The 17777-nt window shown below is 41.1% G+C and overlaps 1 protein-coding gene across 2 annotated transcripts in view; it reads left to right on the top strand.

Annotated features, from left to right (window-relative positions):
- The window catches only part of LOC147731524 (sodium channel protein type 2 subunit alpha-like), a 662760-nt gene that overhangs the window by 383867 nt on the left and 261116 nt on the right, over positions 1-17777 (top strand). For both annotated transcript variants that reach the window (XM_086956588.1, XM_086956587.1), the window contains 2 exons: positions 9301-9648; positions 15010-15142. In XM_086956588.1, the coding sequence (XP_086812714.1) occupies positions 9301-9648; positions 15010-15142 (481 nt within the window). The remainder of the gene's footprint in view (positions 1-9300; positions 9649-15009; positions 15143-17777) is intronic.

Raw genomic sequence — 17777 nt, forward strand, 5'->3', positions numbered from 1 at the left:
TTCCTACCTCGTAACATTTCAAACGGAAATAGACCCATGACGGAATTCAGAGAAGTGCGATATGACAACAGAGTGGCACGTAAAGCCTTTTTCCATTCAAGCCCGCTTTTAACAGCAAGCTGAATTGATTCTTTGACCACCCTATTGAAGCGTTCTACCTGACCATTTGCTTGTGGGTTGTAATTGGACACTCTTTTATGCAAAACACCACATCTTTCAAGAAAAGAATCAAACTCCAGCTAACAAATTAAGGACCATTATCAGAGATTATTTCAGCATGCAAACCCTCACGAAAGAAAAGTTTGTCCAACAATTCAATAGTCTGCGTTGAACTATTGTTGTCCACAATCTTCAACTCAGGCCATTTTGAAAAGTAATCCATTAAAACTAAAGCATACATGTCCTTGTTGAGAGATAAACCAAGAGGAAGAAAAATATTGATACCCAGTTCCCTCCACGGACCTTGAACATACTCAATGGGAGTTACATCCACAGAAAGTGGTTTAACTGATTTACACTCTTGGAACAAAATGACACAATTTGTTAACCATACTCTTGATACTAGGCCACCAATAAAATTCTCTGGTTCGTCTTATGGTGCTGGACATACCCATGTGGCCTTCATGAGCCATGGCCAAAATTCTTTCTCTAATTTTAAAAGGAGGAACAATGTTATCCCCTCTTGTTACAAAACCTTGAGAAAACATTAACTCATCCTTGATCTTGCTAAACCATATAAATTCACCAGTTAATTTCCTTTTTTCAGGCCAACCCACCTGTAAAAATTTCACAACATTGGATAGGGTACTGTCCTCACACATAGCATTCATCCAATCAGTTTCAGAAATAACTTCTGCTGACAATACATTAGTATTTCCACTATTACTCTGTCAACGGTGTACGCTACATCAAGATCAACACCATTGTTGTCGTTATCAGGAACAGCAGACAAAGGTAGTCGTGACATGCAATCAGCATGTACGTTTAAATGCCCTGGAACAAATTCAACAACACACTGATATTCCTGTAATTTGGCAGCCGATTGTGCGAAACGAGCTGTTAATGTTCTACCATCACCAGCAGCTAACATATTGATTAAAGGCTTGTGGTCTGTTCTTAAGCAAAATGTGGTACCCCACAAGAATTGACGAAAATGATGTACAGCCATGTACATGCCAACAATTATTTTTCAATGGTGGAATAACTTTATTCACCACCACATAACATTCTAGATGCATAAGAGACAACCTATTCATCACCTTTGTTATTTTGCATTAAGACACCACCTGAACCAACATTGCTGGCATCTACAGCTACAGTACATTCTCTTCCAATTTCAAAAGGTCTAAAAAAATAGTGCAATAACAATGTATTTTTTTAAAAGCTCAAAAGCTAATTGTTGTTCTTTGTCCCAACTAAATTTCACATTTTTCTTTAATATTGTTCTTTAAAGAATGCACTTTTGAAGAATAATCATGTATGAACTTGCTATAAAATTCTGTCAGGCCTAAAAAGGAAGACAGTTGTTCTTTCGTAGTAGGAGCAGGAGCATTAGAAATACTTTGAACATGATTTAACTTAGTTTTTATGCCATTGCTAGAGATCTCATGTCCCAAATATTCCACTTTGCTCTGCCTAAATTTGCATTTGGAAAATTTCAAAGCAAACCTTTATTTTGTACACATTTTAACACATTATCCAAGTTCTTATCATGTTCCTCCTAGTTTTCCCAACAATTAAAATATCATCCTGGAAAGCAATTGCACTAGAACACCCTTCCAAAACCTCCTTCATAAGTCTTTGAAATACAGAGGCAGCGCTGGCTAAACCAAACGGCACGTGTGAAAATTGAAACATAACCTCAGGCATAACAAAAGCTGTCAAAAATGTAGATTCCTCATGTAGAACTACCTGGTGATAGGCACTGGCTTAATCTACTGTTGAGAAAACACAGGCACCTGGAAGCGTGGAAATTAACTCATGTATGTGGGGTAAGGGATGTCTGTCAATCCATATTTCTTTATTAAGACTGCAAAGATCTACACAGAAACGAAGATCGCCATTACTCTTAAGGGATAAAAAGACAGGAGAAACCCATGGGGAAGATTCTATGGGCTCAATGATGTTCTTAGAAACTAAATCAGTTAATATTCCCTTAAGTTTATCACAATACGCTGATGGTACATTTCTTACCCTGTGTCCGACAGGAACTGCGCCCCCTTTGAGAATAATTTTATGTTTAAAATCTGCACATTTCCCTAGACAATCATTGAAGAGAGAAGGAAAACTGAACTGTCTTTTATTTTAGTAGTAAGTTCCTCAATGTTGGATGACACTACGTAAACAGGTGGCAAAGCATTGGGATCTAACTTTATACCCATTTCTCGTTGATGAGGCCAGCTAAGTATAGATACTCATTTACTCATTTAATGGCTGCATACACTTTTCCTCTGGTTCCTCTACCTTTACATTCTAAGTCTGACCCATCAAGGTAAATCTTGTGACCAGAGTAACCGCCAGGCTGAATATCAGGTGGAAAAATCATCAAAAACATCTTTGCCAATATTACTATACCAAGCACATGAATCCACTAACATAGACACTTCTATACCATTAATTAACACTTTTCCATTAGGGAAACTTTTGCAATTTGTATTACCGACACACAAAAGACTATTGACATCTGAAAGAGGTTTCACTCTCTGCATCTGTCCTGAAACAATTTTTTGAGAAGACGTGTAAACTTTGCTAAAATGTCCGGTTTTCTTGCATTACATACAAATCTTGTTCCAGGCAGGACACCCTCTGTAGCTCCCAACGGGGTCAAGACCACGCACCTATAACAAACAATTTGGGATTTTTTCCCCAAAGAATTTGTTATCCTTTCCCACATTGTCTTTCTTAGAAAGGAAAGAGAACATTTTTTGGAAGTAGATTGGTCCTTTACTACAGACACTTCAGGGACAGCCTCATTAATTTTAATAACCTGTACTCTAATTTCATTAACAAACTTCTCAGATTGCTCGATACCTTTAGCACTATTTACTACAGCACTTAGAGATGATTCAGTACCCATCCATAACCTTTCTTGAATTTTCTTGCTTTTAGTTTTCATCATTATGTGATCCCTTAAAACTTGTTTGAAATTAATAGTTTGAAAGGCACAAGATCCTGCTAATGTGCGTAAAACGGCTACATAGTAGGCATGGGCGGAAAATCCGTTCCGCTCGCGGATTTTGCGGATTTTCGGGAAATCCGCAATCCGCGAGATTTGCGAATTTCCTGCAAAATCCGCAAATCCGCGAGCAGCGGATTTTGCTCGCACTGCTCGCACTGTTCGCGTGAGTTCGCGCCCCGCGAATAAGTGCGAAATTGCAGAAATACGATCTAAGCAAAACTGAAAGTAACTACTTACCAGGTTCAAAAGTTCAGGCACATCATTAGTAGCCATTTCCTGTAGTGCTTCCTGAGGGGCCCCTCCAGAGTTCAGTTGCCAGTTGAAACTATTATGTGACCCTGCTCTGAACCTCAGAATAGTTACACATATGCCACAAAGGTCATGAATTACAGCTAAGGGAGACAAGCAGGAGCCAGGCTGGAAGTTAAAATCCATTAATCAGCCCCTAATTCATTATTGTCAGTTGGGGCAGGGCAGGTGTTGTAACTAATTTTGCAACAATGAAAGCACTTAGCAAGTGCAAAAGATCACTAATCAGGGCGCACTAAGGAAGCAGGTGCCAGCTAAAAAAATATTCTGTGACACATTAATCAGCCCCAAATTAATTCAGGTCACTTGAGGCAGGGAAGGTGTGCTTTGCTTTGCCGAAAATAATGTACACTGGACAACCAGAGGGTGTGGTGATGAAACAGAGGGTGGCATGGGTGGGCCAGAGGGTGGCATGAGTAGTCAGAGAGTGGCAGTGGTGACAGAGAGTGGCAGTGATGAAGAAGAGTGTCCCAAACAGGTTGGACACGTAGAAACAACAAGTTCGCAAAACTTGCGACCCGACAGGTAAGTTCGCAAATTGCGAAATTGTAAAAACCCTCGCGAACTGGCAGAAACACGGGCGAACACAAAAAAAAAAAAATCCGCAAATTCGCGGGAATTCGCGGATTTTGCGGATTGCGAATCCGCAAATCCGCAAAATTCGCGAACGCGAGATCCGCAAAATTCGCTCATGCTTACTACATAGCCCTCAATAGACTCATCCTCTTTTTGTGCACGAGAATAGAATTTAAACCTTTCCATGACAGTGTTAATTTTCCTGCCAAATCTAATACACATTTGTTGAATATAAATATCAAAAACTTTAGTATCCCCAGAACCTTCCATAGGTGGTAAATTCGCCAATTCTTTTAGACCTGCTCCCCTTAAACAGTTTCTTCTTCTTCTAAACCATCAACATAGGCCAGGAATATTAGATACCATAAGTCCCATTCCATTTTGGGTTCACCGGCCACCGGCAAAAAATGTGGAGGTGCAACAATGTTAGACATGATTCAAAACCGTGGGAATAGAGAATACAATGAATGCTAAAATACATTTTAAGCAATAAGTATAATAAAAAATATATACTCTTCTGTAATAGTTCAATAATAACAAGTAAGAAATCTGAAATGGAAAAGTATGTTACAAAGTAATGAAACTAAAATATTAAATGTAGTCACCAAAGTCTGTGTGTCTCCAGATGAAGTCAAGCTTTATGAAGTTCCAATAGTAATAGTCACGAAATAATGGATAAAATACGAAGTAGATCTTCTCTTGCCAGCAAAATGAAACATACTTATGTGGAAACGAAGGAAATGAAGTGTTAGCACAAGCACAAAGTAATGAGACGCGCTGCTATGGAACCAAAAAAAGAAAATGTTGGCACATACGCGTAGCGCATAATGCGTGATGATGCGGTAAACTTCTCAACATGAAACACACTGTGACATGCAAGAGAAATGATTCCAGGGATACGCGCGAAGGAAACAGCCCGTGCAGCCAGTGCAAAACGGTGGGAAGTTATAAATCGCATCAATGTCCTTCGCTCGTCAGAGAAAGAAACAGCACTCTGGTCGGGTCACAAACGCAATACTGCAGAGCTGCGAAAGCCACAATATAAGGTTAACCGCACTGACAACAGGCAGGAAGTCAGTGGAACAAACCTGTATATATGCCGCAGTTCAAGCAATGACAACAGCCGCTGGTGCAATCGATATACACTTCTGTGTAAAAACAGAATACAGTCTCCAAACAAAGTTCCACACAGCACAGAAACGCATTCTTTCTTTAAAACAAAACGGGGTCTGGTGCCATTAGAGAACATTTAGACTTAAAACAGCCGCTGGTGCTATCAATACACGGAGTAAACATGAAATAGAATACCTTTAGAAGTGAGCGCTGTCTTTTCAAAATCCCGATCGTCGCCAAATTATGAAGTAACTGTCAAACGCGGATTCATTTATTGAGAAGAAGTTCATTCTCTTAAGACAACTTAAACAACCACAGCTGGCAAATAACGTTCACTCTACCCCGCCCGCGCTCGTAGAATACCCACAGCATAGAGTTCAGAAACATTCCAACTCTAAGAGTATTCTAAGTTGAAACACCACAGAATGCTTACATAAACCTTCACTTCAATGCTGGAGCCCTAAAAAGTAGTGTATTTTCAATAGCTATCTCTACTTTGCTGAGTAGTTACCGTTTTGTAGTTAGTATCTACATCAGGCATCCATACCACTCACCTACCACAAGTGCTATACAGTGATTTAAGTTACTTTTTATGTGCACTGCTTTCAGTTCGACTGTCTCATATAAAAGCGGAGGAGACACACTGCACCTGGTTTCAGAGTTATAGCCAGTTGCACCATCAGAAACCCCATGTATGCTGCACATCCATCTAAGGGTGATGGACGACAGTGTCAAAAGCCGCTGTGAGATCTAATAATATTACTGCTCCAATGCTACTCCAACACATTGGCCATGCACAGCCAGCCTCAGAGCTTCGAATGAAAGACATTTTCAGTACAAATGCATGGCCAAAAATAAGCTTGTAAAAGGTTAGTTTAGTATTACCTCTTGAATATTTGAAGTATACATTCAAAACAAATTATTATTTACTAATAATTAATAATATCACACATCATAGAAAGACGCTATGAGGCACTACAAAATTTGAAAACACTCCAGAGAACATATTTTAAGAAAAGTATGCTGGTGTACATACTGTTTAAACATGCTGGATTGGAGCTCAGTTTGAGATACACAGGACGGGTATACCTTTGCGGAGAAATAAAATAAGGTACCATCAAGTATTACATATAGGAAATATTCCAAAAGGTTTGGACAATTAAGATTTGCGGGTCACTTGTGAAAATGCACCGGTATTCACCGCTAGAGCTGCTCAATGATTGCTTGAAACATGAATCACTGTGGGATGAGGCACCACAACCCCTGTGCAGTAAAGATTGTGGGGAAGATGGAAAAGGAGAGATGCTAGATTCACAGAAGATGATATGAGCCATTTGCCGTGCTCAAGAGTGGTTCTCATTACTGACAAGAGGTTGATAAAGAGGTGTAATGAGGAGAAGGAAGGTAGGCAAACTGAAGGGATAGAGAAAACTATGTAAGCAGAAATTGGGGGATTTAATGTGATGAGAATGGCGGGAAAAGTGACCGGTAGATCTTAAGAGAGTCAAGAGAGTGAGAAAAACAAAGAAAGGATCATAAAAGAACTACACCTGATATACACACAGAATTCACCAAGTCTGTTGGCTCCAACAATCTCTTTTATTTTTACAGGAGGGTTTACCAGTAAGTATTTAATACAGGAAGCACCCATTTAGCGTAGAAGTACCTGTATAGTTTTAATCAGGAACATGTGACTACTGTTACTTTCTTCCTTTAAAGGCGATTTCAACAAATGCTTCCTATTGAAAAGGGACGCGTTATGAAGGCTCCCTGTTAAAGGTGATATACTGGATATGCCAGACCCAGACCGATGTAACCTGTCACAATGCTTAGGAGTTCTAATGCTCCTTCTAAGGTCAACGTACACATTTGACACAAATTGTTTATTTTCCTACTATCCCTGTATGAAGTTAAGCAGCATCTTGCCCAGATGATGCATGCCACATCTAAGAAGGATATGGATCATTAACTACCCTGATGTCTTTTGCTGCCATGCTTTTGCACAGGAAAGATGTTCAGAATTTTCACTTGTCAGTACAGTATTATTAATTTACATCTTCCCTGGAGTCCTTACGTAGTTCTTTTTTGGGTCCAATTTGCGCTGTTCCCTGTTGGTGTCAAGAGCCAACACTTACTTGAGAGAGGTGATGGCACCTCTTTGGACACCCAGTCCCGCTACTCTTTGGGATTAGAAGGTTTTGTCTGCCACATTTCAGGTTCCTGCGGGAAAAATCCAATCTGCAAGACTATCAAAGCCCTGGCCTATGACCTTTAATCTTTACTCTGGCAAGCAAGCAAAGTCAGTCTCTGATCTCCTGCATTGTGGCCACTGAAATAGGTGAAGAAGTGATCTGTTCTCTGGATTTTGCAGAGCCAGAACAAACGAATTTCAGATGAATATGTTGATTGTCCAATGAAAATCGCTGGCACTTAACAGACGTTCTGAAGGAAAACGTTCCTCACAACCAAGGACAAGCTTTCCCACAGAATTGCCAGCCAAGTCCCTTGTGCAATAACTCCTCCAACAACTTTTCGCATCTGCAAAAGAATGTGTTTCTGAACCAGCTGATACATGCCATTATGCTCACACTCAATATGGTGAAAGAGCACATAATTCAATATGGAGCTAAGCCAAAATAGTGGCCAGCATAATGAAGTTATATATGATCTGCATTTAAGTTGTTTAATAAAATGATGGTCCTGTGTTCAAATATGTCTCTCGTGTTAAACGAGTAAGTTATCCTAGATGTGTCTGATACTTTATTAATATTGGAAAGAAGTTACTTTGAAGCGCTTAATCACAGCACTGAAATATATATTCTTTATTGTTTGGTTAAAAACCATTACAAATTAAAACTTGATCAGTTCATCGTAAAAAGGACCGCTGAGTAGAACCCACTAGAGCATGGTCAATAAATGATAGTCAGCATGTAAAAAAAGTTTTTAAAAACAGAATGCAAAAGTCATAAGTTATTTAAAACCTTTGACTGCATTGTGGGCAGATTGTCTTCGCCTTGAGAACCGGGAACAGTATGGCTGATGTTAGCAGTTTGAGGCTCTGTTGTTAATTCTGCAGGGTGGCTCCCGCCCTGCTGCAGTGGGAGAGATTTGGCAGCGCTAATTTCTTCCAGCTGCTCTGACGCTTTGTGGACTAATTTAGTGAGCCCAATGTTCAGCTTGGTGTTTTCAGGATTGAGAGCTGCCAGTATGGCTTGACTTCAGGTTCGTATACCTAGCCTGATCCATTCGCCCCGCAGTAGTAGCCGTCTGTGAGCATAGCTGGGCATGCACAAATTATGTGTTCCATTACTTCAGAGCGATAGCCACACATCCTGCATTCGATGTTCTTATCTGGGCGACGCCAGTCGGGCAGATTCTTTAAAAATGGCAAGTCACCCATCCTTATGAAAAAGTGCTGCATAAGTGAGGCAACTCAACTCCTGGTTTGAAATTTGTGATTACTGCCCAAGCATGTTTCCTTTTTGACAGAATTGTCCTGTCTGAATGAAATGACCACAGTCGGACGCTCTTCTTAATAACATCCTTAAACACCTGCTGGGAAGGGTTTGTTTCCTAGAATTATTTGACTCCTAGTAGTTTTAAACTGTGATCCAGGTGATGACGATGAATCAGGCTGGACTGGCATTTCGCTATTTCTCGCCAAAGTTTTGCCTCCAGGGAGTCCTCCCTTGAATGGCACAGTCTATTGCAGAACTTTATAAATGCGCTGGTCTCAACGCCGTGATGATCCAATAGGCCCAGTTCAAGACGGACCTGCGATGGTGAACTCGATTTTTGTAGGAGGAAGGCGCTGATTTTGGTACTGACAACTTAGAATCCACCACTGACAGCACTTTGCTGGAACTATTGAGGCATATTAAGACCACGGTTGAGGAAATAGGAAACTGTATATGTACCAGCATGTCTACCGTCATATACCAACTTTTCTATCTTTACTAGGGATTTCCATTGCATTTTTTTGTCTATATTTGTGTGTGTGTGTGTGTGTGTGTGTGTGTGCATGCGTGTGAAAGAATCCTTTTATTGAAATTGCTATCCAATATTTGCGAGTCATCTCTTTTCTGTGTTTCCTCCTAACCTTCTGCTTTTTTTCTGTTTCACAGTCTTTGCTGAGCATCCGTGGGTCCCTGTTTTCACCTCGTCGCAACAGTAGAGCCAGCCTGTTCAGTTTCAGAGGCCGAGCAAGGGACTTTGGTTCTGAAAACGACTTTGCTGATGACGAGCACAGCACTTTTGAGGATAACGAAAGCAGAAGGGGCTCTCTTTTTGTACCACACAGATATAAAGAACGACGTAACAGCACCATGAGCCAGGCCAGTAAGACATCCCGGATCCTGCCAGTACTTCCAGTGAACGGGAAGATGCACAGCACGGTGGACTGCAACGGAGTGGTGTCCTTGCTTGGTGGTCCTTCTGGTCCAACATCTCCTGTTGGACTGCTTCTGCCAGAGGTGATCTTTGCTAGATTTGTTACTTGGTACAAAGTGAGGTGGTTCAATATAGTGCAGGCATGGTGCCTTCTTCAAAATGACTCCAGCCGAAAGTTCCGAAGAGCTCAATGTTTTCATATTTTTACTACTTCTAAGCAAATGAAAAACTTTTCACGTGAAAAGTAGCTCATTCTTCAAACGACTATTCAAAAAGCAAACATTGTCCTCGTTGTCGCCAGTTTAAGGCTGACTTTTTTGGTCAAGATGCTGGGTGCTGTGCATTATACCACTCACTCCATATTCCAGCCCACCTCCCATGCCTGAAAGAAGGTCTGAAGCTGCAACGATCATCACCTTTTTCTATATCTTCCATACCTACATGACCTCCCAGTCCTGAATAGTCTACTTTGACCTGTTTCACTAGTTTTGCCTCAAATAAAAGCCTTCAAATATTCCACAGTTCTCATTAATAAGGCCTGATGTCATGTTGATTTTCACCCTTACTGCTATTTTGACACACGCATATCTACATATCCCAGATAAATATGAACCCCAAAGAGCCACCTGCCGTTCTTGCCCTCACTCCATTCCAGCTGGTTGGAGAATTACCCTGCCTGCAGTATCCTCTTGCTAACTGTGCCGGTCCCAACCAACCATGGAGGAGAGAGTGTGAGATGTAACAGGAGCAGAATCATCTCTGATTTGTATAAACAGTTGGATATCTCTTACCATTTGCTTGATTCCAGAAAACATTTTTTAAATGTATACAATTCCAGTTTGGAATGAATTTCAAATGTAAAATTGACCTTTAAAGGCAGCAACATTTTTAAATATAAATATATTTTTAAATAACCTGTTATCAATCAATCAAAAAGGTATATTAGACTTAAATAAACAGAAAAACAGAGAATTCTCAAAAAAATAAAGCAGGCTGCATTCAAAACTTACTCGGCTCCTTTGAGACTTGCAAGAACCTGCCCCTTAATGCAGAACAGGGTCTGTGGGCAACTCGTTTTTCCAGATCACATTAAGGAAGTATCTGTATAACCCATACTTTCCCTGAGATAATGATACTCGGGAGGACGCATATGATGTAATCTTGATATCCAGGGAGGCTGGTGGAAAGTAATGCTAATAAAATAAAATATACAATGAATGATAATAGAATGAAATTGCCACAAACGCACAATTTTCCCAAATTATTTTTTTTACCTAATAAGGAAGTACCACCGATGTGGCTAAACCTTGGAGGTGGAGTTGTGTTGTGCACGTGATATAGTGCAGGTTTTGTGTCTGATGGATACTGTTGATGTAGCTAGAGGTTTGAGCATGGCTTGATACGAATGTGCTTTTGAGGGTGCAAATCCTGAGCCCGTTATGTGGCTTGCGGATGTTTTGTGTGCTTCAGGGTTCAAGGAGTTGTATCCAATGTATTCTATTGGTATAGAGTTACATGTACAAGGAACACCTACTGACCAAGGTCAAGGTGGATTGGTGTAATTGTAACATTTTATGTTTCTCTGTTGGGTGTTAGTTTGCCCTGTAGAAGCTAAAATGCCCAGAGAAAAGCATCGCGAGGCAGCCAAGTCTTACAATTAAAGAGCACCGACCCCATTGAAGTCATTCAAATATGATTAGGTTAGTAATATTGAAATAATTAGGAGGTACCCTATCAGCCCTATCATATGAGGAAGGAGCAAAGGGTTAAATCAGCTTGGGGTCCCTTTAGCTTGATTTCCACAGCAGGTTATCCTCCTTTATGTATGGAAGGTTCCTGGCCATGCTACACAGTCAGAGGGAGCGAGTGATGGGCCTGGTGTCCTTCCTTCTTTGTTCAGCCAATGTTGCCTCCTATAGGCTGGCTTATTGTTATACATTCATTTCAGTGTGAAATTGTATACATTTAAAAATGTACTAAGGCTCCTGCACATGTATGCAAATATTCCATCTTTTTTTGAATTCATATAGATTACCCATGATGCAGACCTAGGATGAATGTAAATATTTCCGCACTCTATCATTCGTGATTTGTCTTTTTACGAACTGATTGGGAATGCCTACTTTGTTGGCCGGACCATGCTTCCGGCCATACCGGCCTTCACAACCAGGATTGAGAGAAAGAACTGAAAGTACCAGAATCCCCTACCTACCCCCAGTCCACTATTTTGCGTTGTGTGACTTCTGCATTGGTTACTCTAAGCCATGGGACCGGATATTTGTTATCATCATAGTGCACCATTGTTCATTCGATTCTTCCTCAGTCTGGGGACCACAGGCTAATGCAAAGGATGTTCATCCCAGTCCCAGGTCCATTCATGTAGCGCAACCTCTCCTCGTGTACAAACATAGAATTAAATGTACCCCAGCATCTTAGTGTGTAAGATCATACGCTTTATATACCAATGCTCGAATGGTAATATGAAAGAACACTCCACGGTATGCATAGCTAGACGGATAATATGGATTTCTAAATAACGTGGTACTGATGTAAAGAAAAGGACCATTGTGGCCATTGACTTTGGAGTGGGCCTTCGCCTGACTCCCACCAGTAGTGCAATTACTGTACGTCAGTGTATTGATAGCTTCCTAGCTTAAAACAGATTAATGAGGGGGTTTTCGTGTTACTATTCGCGGTGGCTTTGCCTTTTTTATAACACTGGTGACTAATTCCTCCACTTTGTATAAGCGAAAAAGACTTCCCTAAAGGTGATGAATACTTCATTCTCCAGCCTGCCTCTTAAATTCTTTTCAAGTAAGGAAAAACCTTCGCAGCAGCGGATTCCTTTGTTGCTGCCTGTCTCCAAGAAGCTAACTTTCTTTCAAAGATGTCGCACAATGTTAAAGGGTCGACAAGGTTATGCATATTGTCTCTTTAACCCTTTATACCTCATTTCATTGCAAACACACCCCAGGCTTATGAAGGCATCTGCATGACTTGACGTTTGCTAGTAATGACGTTGTTCTCAAATATTCTTATCAGAGTCCTCTAATATGGCGTGGGGCTCTCGAATATTCCATACATGCTTCCAAGTAAAGCAAATCTCAGATCTGCTATATCTTAAATGTATTTAATGAGCAGAATAAAATAAAACAGAACAGAGTTTAAAATCGTATCAGTCTTATTCATTCAAAACTCATTTTCACTGTCTTATTAGTAGTCGCTTCGTATACGTATCCCACAATATACGAAAGGTATCAAGCCAAATATTTGAGACTAATGACGGGTTTGCAACCCTACGTTTTAACTCTGTTTTTTCTTGGGCGACTGTTCATTTAAAAAAAAAAAAACATTCTCCCTTGTATTTATGAATGTGCATTTAAAGGTAAAATCTGTGTTCAAAACATTATTATTAAAGGTGGCATATTGGGAAATTACTAATGATCCCTTGTGCATCTCACATTCGACAGCAGCAAAGGGATCAGGAAACACAGGCTCCTTGCAGTAGAAGGATTTTCACCAACAGATGAATGGTCAGAGCAGGCACCATACCTCTAAGGACTTCCCTAGTGTAGTACCATTTATTAGTTCATTGGGAAGTGGAGTTTGATCAGTCTTACATGTGTGTACTTATGAAACCTAAAATACATGAACGTAGTGTATATTGCTGTGTTAGGACAGGATATGTCCGATAGATAAAACAAAACAGGGGTTTGCGGGACCACCCACTAGTGCATGACGCATCTACATCCCCAAAACTATATTATGTATCTCACAGATTGCAGTGTAGGTAAACTATTGATATGTTATTTCATAATATTTTGGTATATTTGAATTTTGTGGGTAAGTGATCCATAAGCTATCTGGGGCTTGCCTCTCAATGAGGAGTACAGGTCTTTGTAATCATACATTGGACAGGTTAAATGTAGGGACCTGTAATGCAGAGCACTGAAGAAGGGGCGTGGGACAGGTGGCAAATATATAGATGTCACTTTTACAGTGCCAGACTGGGAACAGCAACCAGCCCTGGCAGATTGCTGCTCGACTGGCCCTGGTTGCGGGGTGGTAGGGGTTTGGGGGGTGCTAGTAAGAAGAACTGCTCCCGCTTTTGTTAAAGTGGTCCGATATTGCAGCACTGCTGCAAAATTGGCCCCCAGTGACAAAACCTGCCCCCATGGTCACAAAACAAGTCCCCCACATCTCCAGTCCACCGAGGAAACTTCTGGTGCCCGCTACTGCCCGTCCGGCCCAGTACTTTGATGTTGTTCATTCATTTGGTTTTTCTTTTTCGCTTTATCTCACTATTTTGCTTTCTATTGTTCACTCTTTCACTCTTCCTCTTACTCTTTCTCAAACAATTCAATATCTGTATGAGTAGCATCGCTGACTGGATGCGGAAGAATTGTTCAAAGCTAAACTCAGGTGTTACTCTTTGGCAATGACACCTCTTACTGGAACACCACTTGGTGGCCCTCTAATCTTAGGCCCCTCCCACTGCCTGTGCAGAAAGCAAGAAACCTGGAGGTCATCTTTGACTCTAAGTTAGCATTCAATGACAATCAAGTTACATCTTTCTGTTTTCTAACCCTGAGAATATGTTAAAAAAAACTTCCCTTTCTCCCAATGGAGCTAAGAAAAACAGTTAAAATTGCCCTATTGTGTCTGAATTAGATTACTGCAACGTCTTATATATAGCCTCCCAAATTTGTGTACAACATAAATTCCAAAATTCTTCACAACACAGCAGTCCCTTTACTGATGATCATTCCTAAATTGTGTTCAGTCTTGCAAACCTGATGCACTGGTTATCAATTAGGCCACGAATCATGTTCAAGGCCTAATGTCAGGCCCATAAGGCCCTGCACCAGGCCGGTCCTCTCTTTTTTCAAAAAATCTTTAAATGGCATGTGCCGCTTGGTCCCTGCGGCAAGACAGGTAAACCTTCGGGGAATCAAAAAAGCACATTGGGGAGGAAGAAGTTTCTCCTAGTCCATCTGCAAGTGGTGGAACTTATGTCCTGACCATCTCAGAGCTCAAACAGATTTTCTAAGGTTTACAAAACAACTGAAAACTTGCCTTTTTTTGCTCCTCTGTATAAAACTCGTTTTCCCTGCCTCTGTTTTGTGTCCTCAATTTTAAACACTGGCGCCAAGAATACTTATTTGCACACTTTATCCAATTATTAACATTAACATCTTTCTCCCTTTTCTTTCACCCCTCTCTAATTCTGTTCCTCTTTTTTCTCTCCCTCGTTTTCTCTCATGTGGGTTCTCCCACTCTTATTAAAATGTTACACCAAAAAATGAGAACATAATCATATATGTGTAAAAACACAAGAAATTGTTTAAAACAGTAAAGCATACATCCATGATTTGGTGTTTATTTCATTTGCCGATTCTTCTACTACTGAAGGTTTTTATCTTTTTAACATTTTTCATTTGAAGGGCACCACTACAGAAACAGAGATGAGAAAGAGAAGATCAAGCTCATACCAAATTTCCTTGGATTTGCTGGAAGATCCTACTCTAAGGCAAAGAGCTCTAAGCAATGCCAGCATGCTTACTAACACAATGGAAGGTACCTAGAAAATGTATTTATATTTTCATAGTACTGTTGCTACTCTTGTGATGAAAAAAATGTCTTATTGTATGCCTATAGCGTCATAAAACATTAAAAACGTTGTCAGTGCAATACAATCGTAATTCTGCAGTTCTCGTGCAGGCAGGAGAATAATACTACTCTTAAGTTTGAAATCTGTACCTTTAATTAATGGGAATAATTGCCAAAGATTGTTACCAAATCGTCTATATAGTCAGTTTTTTATTTTTTAAAGATTTTTTTAATTATTTCAATGTTTCTACAACCCCTGCTTGTTTCCTCTTTTTGTCGCGTTTTTATTGAGCCATTTTCCCTGGTTACTCAATTGTTTCGAAATGTCTTCCACACCTGGGTTGTTTTTACTGTGTAAATTAATGAGTGAAGAGACAACTGTAATGCAGGACTGCAAACTGAATTGCCTGAAAAGATGTGCTCTACTCTCTCAAAAACATTTTGCTAGGCTTGAGCACTTTCAAATTCATGTGGCTAGAATGTACCTGAACCTCAGCAAACCTGCCCACTTTAAATTAGACCCACACGTACCACACTGGCTTTTGGTTGACACAAAGATCAGGTTTAAACCCTTAGGCAAGGTTGACCAAGCTTACTAGAGCGCACAACGGATATTCGTATGCCTCTCTCTTGGTTTCTAGCAGGAATCTCTGTTCATCAACCTCCCACCTAATTAACCAACTTTCAATCATAGGCAGAAATACAAAGGTAGATCCTTAGTGTGAGGATCTGGGTGTATTATATCATAGGACTAGCATCCTTAACATGGAACACAATCGCAAAACCTTTGTTGAGTCCAATGAAGCTTGTTTCAATAACCTTAAGCTCAACCATGGTAGCTTTGGCTCTCGAGTAGCAAGGCTTGAACAAAGGAACTTAGTGTAAAGCATTTAACAGTACCAAACAACGAAATAGGAAAGCCACACAACATGAAAGAAACACAACACCGATGTATATAGATTATATTTTATACATTTTAGAGTCCTCAATGAGCATCATCAACCGGAGAGTTCTAGAGTTATGATTTTTCAAAGATTTGATCTTTTTTAATTTCAACCGCAAACACGCATTGGTCAACTAAAGGTTTGTAAACTTTTCAAAAGTTTGTGAAAGTTAGTTTGACTACTCCAGTCTGGCTTGGGTGACCAGATCTGACAAGATGATGGTCTGGGGGGTGGATGAGGTGGATTTGGACAGTTACCTGGTCACTAGTGCATTTTGCAGTCCAGTTCCAGCCTCTACAGTATGACCACCATACACTTGGAGTGGTCCTGATGCTCAAAGATGCTCCGGTTGCAGTGCATTCAATGGGAGAACTCTTTGTGGTGGTTCCTCGGTCCACAGATCATATGGTGGGACTTGTTACACAGAGGTCAGGGTCACACGAAGTCCTCTTTCTGGGGACAGAAGGACAGCAGAAGCTGGGCTTCTGATCTCAAGATACAGCGGTTGGAAACAAATCCTCTATTGGCGGCTAGTGCCCTCTTGGGCGTCCAATCTGAATTCTGGCGGCACTCCAGGGTCCGGCAGACTCTGGTGCAACTTTTGGTCATCAAGGATTGGTCTCTTGAGGTGCCCAGCCGCAGCTAGCAGTAAATCTTATCAGCTGGCTAGCAACTTTCCGGTTTGGGCTTCTTCAGCTCTTTTGTCCCTATAGCTGTTTCCAGCAGATCAACAGATTGATCCTTTGAGATGCGTCTTGGGTCTGGGGTTCCCTCAGCTAGAAGCCACAGGCACAGTCCAAACTTCACTAGCTGAAAGTGCAGCAGGTTCAGTTCAGCAGACGGTGCAGCCTCTCTGTGCAGTTTCAAGGGCAGCAGAGCAATCCTTCTATGGTCCTCTTTCCAAACCCAGCGTGATCTAAGAGTCCAGTGTGTGAGGGGTGCCCTATTTAGCCCGTATAAGGGCCCAGAGGGTACCATACAGCCACTAGCCAAATTGCTACTATGTCCCCGCCCTCTTGATGATCACTTTCTAGCTATATTTGACAAATGGCAACCCCAGAGTGCATCTTTCGGACCACTCTTAAGATGTCAAGCCCCTTTCTTGGATGTTAGGAGCTCAGTAGTCCCCCCTAGAGGTGTGGCTACCTGGGGACTGCAAGCATCTGAAAACCAGTTTGGGAACAGGTTTTCCCTCTCTGGCCCTGTGTCCAGCTAGTCTATGGGAACAAACGGCAGCCCCTTGTGAGCGTTATTGCCATTTGCCCATCAAAGGCGGCTTCGTGTTTGAAGTTTGCCTTTTTTGCTAATACCCCAAGGGGCTTTCTGCGAAGAGGAGGTAACACCTCACCCTGCGGCAGGCTGTGTTTGCTAATAAGCCTGAGAGTCATTCACACTACTCCCCAGGCGGACAGAAAGCGGTCTGTGGGTCATAGCCCAATGTTCGGCTACAGTACCACAGGGGTACAGAGTGGCAGCTTCTTTAAAGTTGCCTTACTTTAAAAATGACCTTAAATTCGACCTCTGCATCAGGTCATCAGGTCTTCAGGTCGGGTTTAATGCCATGATTAATTTGATACCTTACAGTACCTAGTTAGGTAGTCCCACTCAAGACGCTATCAAGGCTGGGGGGCCAGCCAGTAACCGTGGGTTAGCCAATG

The sequence above is a fragment of the Lissotriton vulgaris genome, chromosome 2_1 (assembly GCF_964263255.1).
Source record: "Lissotriton vulgaris chromosome 2_1, aLisVul1.2, whole genome shotgun sequence".
NCBI lineage: Eukaryota > Metazoa > Chordata > Amphibia > Caudata > Salamandridae > Lissotriton > Lissotriton vulgaris.